At 43.4% G+C, this 5,175-nt stretch overlaps 1 protein-coding gene across 1 annotated transcript; it reads right to left on the bottom strand.

Moving 5' to 3' along the window:
* Window positions 1–3,793: 3,793 nt before the first annotated feature.
* On the bottom strand, window positions 3,794–4,321 carry LOC142627149 (uncharacterized). The gene has a single exon (XM_075800954.1). It carries the CDS (start codon window positions 4,319–4,321, stop codon window positions 3,794–3,796), a length of 528 nt encoding a protein of 175 aa, XP_075657069.1.
* Window positions 4,322–5,175: the final 854 nt, after the last annotated feature.

Raw genomic sequence — 5,175 nt, 5'->3', positions numbered from 1 at the left:
GAACGAAATCTCCTTAGGCACGCCATGAGATAGTATGTACTGATTGTTCCTATTATTGCCCGGGTGGTTTATCAATTGAAAGACAGGTCCCTTGGGGTGACTTCATGGGAAACGACTCCTTATATCTTACAAATAAGTTGCCGGATGGCTGAGAATGGGTTTTAGTACCCTTTTGTTGTGAATTCTGATTCTCGGGGTAGAACTGACCCTTGAATTGGGCTTAGAAAAATGAGGTTCAAGATGTCTGAAAGTTTTGAACAAGACGCACAAAGATGAACTGCCCCAGTGTAGGATTTGTGCAGTCTTGGATGCACGAGAGACGATTTCTGGCAATCTGGTTTGCTGCTAGACCGATTGCGCACTACGGTAAGTGCTAAAACAGAGGAATCTTTGCTCCAAGGTGGTAAAAAACGTTCCAAACAGGTGGGTAGGGGTTAGAATATAGTAGGGTTTATGCTTAGGGGGCTGAAAAGCCCTAGCATGTGTCTTGAGGTCCGGTGGCCCTAGGGCCGCCGGCGGCTTTTGAAAGGCCGCTGCCTCGGTTCACATGCACAAAAGCTGGGTTCAGCCCAGTTTTAAGTCATTATGGTTCATGAACTTCTGGGGTCCTCTCCTACCCTTCTTTTTACCCAAAACGTGCAAAAAACACTATTCTTCATCATTTTTTGTGTAGATTCTCCTTGGATCGTAAGATTTAGCAAAAAATGATGAAGAATAGTGTTTTTTGTCTTTCTACGAGAAGAAGCTTAAAAGATGGTGGAGCTCTTTTTCTTGTTGTGACTAGGCATTACTTCGACGACTTCTTGGATATGCTACTGCCCTTCTTCACACCACACTAGATTGGCACCTGTTGGCGGTCATTGCCTCTTGCTAGGAGCCCACCCCGAGATGTGTCACTATAAGGGATGTTGATATGGTGCCTACTTTGGAGGAGAATGACCGCTTCCTTTCTCTTCCTACCCTTCTGAGCACCATCTTTGTTCCGCTAGTGCGGCCACATTACCGCAAAAGGCTCGTTGATTTGTTGGGCATGAAGAGGCCCGTTGTGGAGGTGCTAACTTGGTATGGCAGCAGGATAAGAGGGAGCATGTCCTTCAACTTCCTATATGACCGGTTTCATCCTTTGGAGTGTTCGACTGGCTATCGATATGATTTCATGGATCTAGAGGAATGATGGGCATCCTATTGGCGTTAGGCCTTCCTGGCGTCCTTCTTTAACATAATGTTGTTTCCTTCAGCATTAGGGTCTATTAGTTTTGCCGTTCTACCACTAGTGAGTGCCCTACCTCATGGTACCTCTTTCTTTCCTACTGTACTTTATGAGAAGATTAGGTCCTTGTCTTTGTGTCGGGAGACTAGTAGGGGTAGGCTAGGTTGTTGTGTTCATCTGTTATAGTTGTGGTTTTATAGCCACTTGAGTGTCATTGCTAGGGATTAGCTTGTGGGCTTTGTGAGTAGGAGTAGAGATCGGGCTATTATAGCTTTTAATCTTCCCTTTTCAAGGGATACTGAGGATTGGCTGAGATACTTATGCAACTTGAGCCCCGCTGACTAGACCTGGACAATCAAGTGGGGTATTACTAGGTGGCAAGGGCAGACCTATTGTGCCAATTTACTTGGCATCCCTTTGGTGGGTATCTGGGGGTGTACCGAATACTTTCTAGGCATGTCCATGCAGAAGTTTGGGGGTATCCAACATATCCCTCGACTTAGTGATCTCTCTGTCGTCACTTGTAAGTACGGGCTCTTGGATATTGATGTGGCAGTGACAGGGTGTGCCTCAGATTTCTAGGAGGCGCACGAGTTGTGTATTGACTTCCCTCTTTACTCTAGAGAGGATTTGGAGTGGTTTTATGCTGACTTTAGAGTGTGGCGGGACACTAGGGATCCCAGTTTTGTGTTTGACTTGTCATTACCAGGCTCGGCTGAGCTGCCACTCCCAGATGGTGTTTTGAGGGACTATACCCCAGAGTTCGAGATTAGGGTTGAATGGGCCTTTGTGGATCCGAGGGAATGCCTTAGGGAGGCCGTTAAGGACAGAGATTGCTGTAGGGAGCTAGCTAACACCATCATGGAGGATATTGAGGAGATGAGCAGTGCGTAGGAGAGCTCACCGCTCTTAGGGCTAAGCTCGATTGGAGGGGGCCACCCCTCCAAGCACAGCGGCAAAGTGTACTCAACTGAGATCCGGTGTTACGGGTTTGGCAGATGATCTCGCGGATCTTACTTAGAGATTTGCCGCGTTGGATCATTCTTAGGATAAGGAGAGGGCTATACTAGAGGCCAATAGGGCTGAGGCTAGTGGCAGGGCCGATGGTTTAGCATTGGAGCTATTGTAGGCAAGGGCTTATATTCATTCCACTTTGAGCATGGAGTATGGGCGAGAGGGTGATGAGCCTAGTGAGGTGCAATTGGCCTTCCTTCACCTTCAGATTGAGTTGGCTAAAAGGGAAGAGGCTTTGAGAGTTGCTACTACAGAGGTGGGCACCTTACAAGCTTTGCTAGAGACCGAGAGACAGAGGACTACTTTTGATTCCATGACGGAGAGGGAGCTAGTCCATTTTCAACATTCGCATGACAGACTTAGAGGGGTTGCCAGAGACCTCGGCTTTGATGTAGCCGAGTTACTTCATGCTCATGTTCCTGATGACCCGATTCTCCATACTGGTTTTGGGATATTGTGCCAAGCCATGTCTGATTGCTTGGGCCATGTTTGACTTGCTGGTGTACACGAGCTATGTAGTTAGTATCCCACCGTGTACAGAATGGTCCTTCGTGAATTGCTAGGCAATTGCGTAAGGCCTTCCTCCTTTTGTTTGAGTTCTTAAAGCATAGTCTAGTTTGTTAGGCATGCTTAAAAACTGAGAGATGGTGGAGAGAGATGTTTATGATGATATTCATGATATATTTATAAGATGAGATTTCATGTTTAGAGTATCAGAATGCACGAAAGAAATTGAATGGCACAATACAAGCATGTTAATGAATATGCAGGCAAGTGCTTTGAAAATGCAGGATTATACAAATAAGTGATGAATGTAAAACCCACGCATATCAATATCTCATTTTTCCAAGGATACATCCTGTTCTAGATGGATTTTTCCCTTTTCCCATTGAGGTACATTTCCTATTGGCATGAGCCAAAATATCTTGAGCAATCCACCAGGTCATGGCGGTATTGTAGATAGAGAGCAATCTTGGAGGTGTCTTCACATCTTTTCTTGGATACTGGATCCATCTAATTTTCTAATCTTGAGCAGAGATTCAAGTAGGCACAGGCTAATTGATTTTTCTTTTAAGACGTGACTGAACCAAGATGGCTACCTACATACCTCCGCTGGGAAGGATCAGGTCATCACGTAGTTCAACTGACTTTTGATTGCATTAATTTTTGCCTAGACCGCCCTTTCGGGTTTTCAATCTAGCAGGCTCTCTCACATTCTTTTTTTTTGCGTAGACCACTCTTTCGGGTTTTCAATCTACCTTTTGTATTTTTCTGATGCTCTTTCTTTTGGCTCTCCTTTTGCGTAGACCACCCTTTTGGGTTTTCAATCTACCTTTTTTACATATATTTTTGTTTGTTTTTTTTTTTTTGTTCTTCTTTTGACATAAAAACATAGAAATAAGGTGCACCATGAGGCTCCTTCATGCAAAGTACCGTATGATGGTGTTAGAATTGGTGGGCATATTGAAGTCATGCCCGTCCATGTTAGCTAGAATCAAGGCTCCTCCAAAAAAGGCCCTTTTCACCATATATGGGCCTTCGTGAGTTGGGGCAAACTTTCCTCTGTGATCAGGCATGGCCTAGTTGGGCTTCTTCAAGACTAGATTGCTCTTCAAAGACCATGGGTTTAACTTTCTTGTTGAATGCTTGCTCGACGCGGCGTTGGTACAACTGTCCATGGCACATTGTGGTTATGCACTTTTCATCTATCATGTTCAGTTTTTCATATTGGGAACGGGCCCATTCAGCTTCTGACAGCTTTTTCTGAGATAAAATCTTGAGAGATGGGATCTCTACCTCTGTGGGGAGGATGACCTCCATGCCATATACCAATGAATACAGGGTTGCACCCGTGGAAGTACGAACAGAAGTGCGATATGCACACAAAACAAATGGAAAGTACTCGTGCCAATCCTTGTATGTGTCTGTCATCTTCACCATGATTTTCTTAATGTTCTTGTTAGCGGCTTCTACTGCACCATTCATTTGAGGGCAATAGGGAACCAGATTTCTGTGCTCGATCTTGAACTGTTGGTAGAGTTGTTGGATCATTTTTCCATTAAGTTCGCCCCTGTAGACACTCAATATTGCCCCCATGATTTAATCAATGAATATGACTAGAATGACCATCCATGTACCCCAAAAATCAAGATTGCATTACATGCATCAATTTGTTCTTGCATTACATGCATCAAATTATTCATTGCATATCATAAAAATGATCTTGAGATTCGAACGGTTGCAATGGTATGTCCAGTTTCTAAATCGAACTATCGGATCGAAAGATATCGCATGATCAAGTTGGCATGGTCAACATGCATTGTGTCTAGGAAGAGTCGACCACGCACAATTAATTTAAATTAATTCTGATTGGTTAAACAATTAAAATGAATTAAATAATTTTGTGATTGGTTGATAATTAGTGTCTAAAATAGGATTGCATGCATTGGAATAAAAGGGATGATTGGATAACAATAAAATTGTGGATAATCTAAAATTTATCAAGATTTATTCTAAAGGACTTTTCTACAAGATAATTGTTTCTAAAAAGTCTGAATTATCCAAAAAAGAGATAAAAAATCATAGACTGAGGATGAAAACACATCTAGGTACAAAGGTTGGATCAAAAACCCTAGAAAAAGAGTCCAAAACGCACCTGAACGCAAAAGTGCGTTCGGCGTCCAAAAGCACCATTCGGCACTTTTGGAGTGCCGAACGGCACTTTAAAAGTGCTGAATTGGATCCTTTTGGGCTTTGGACGAACACCCTTCGGGTTACAATATGGAACACCCTTTTCGATCTTTTCGCAGAAGGATGAGTCCCGATTCGCGTTCTACACATCAGAGCTATTTTTTAGAGTTTTCTGGCATCTATAAATAGAGACTGGATCTCATAATTCAGGGAACTTTTTTTCGGTGCTCTGAGAGGCATACGTTTTTAAACTCTCAAAG

Source organism: Castanea sativa, chromosome 1 (assembly GCF_040712315.1).
Source record: "Castanea sativa cultivar Marrone di Chiusa Pesio chromosome 1, ASM4071231v1".
Taxonomy (NCBI): Eukaryota; Viridiplantae; Streptophyta; class Magnoliopsida; order Fagales; family Fagaceae; genus Castanea; species Castanea sativa.
Note: the sequence above shows the minus strand (reverse complement) of the source record. Positions and strands in the feature narration are given on the sequence as shown.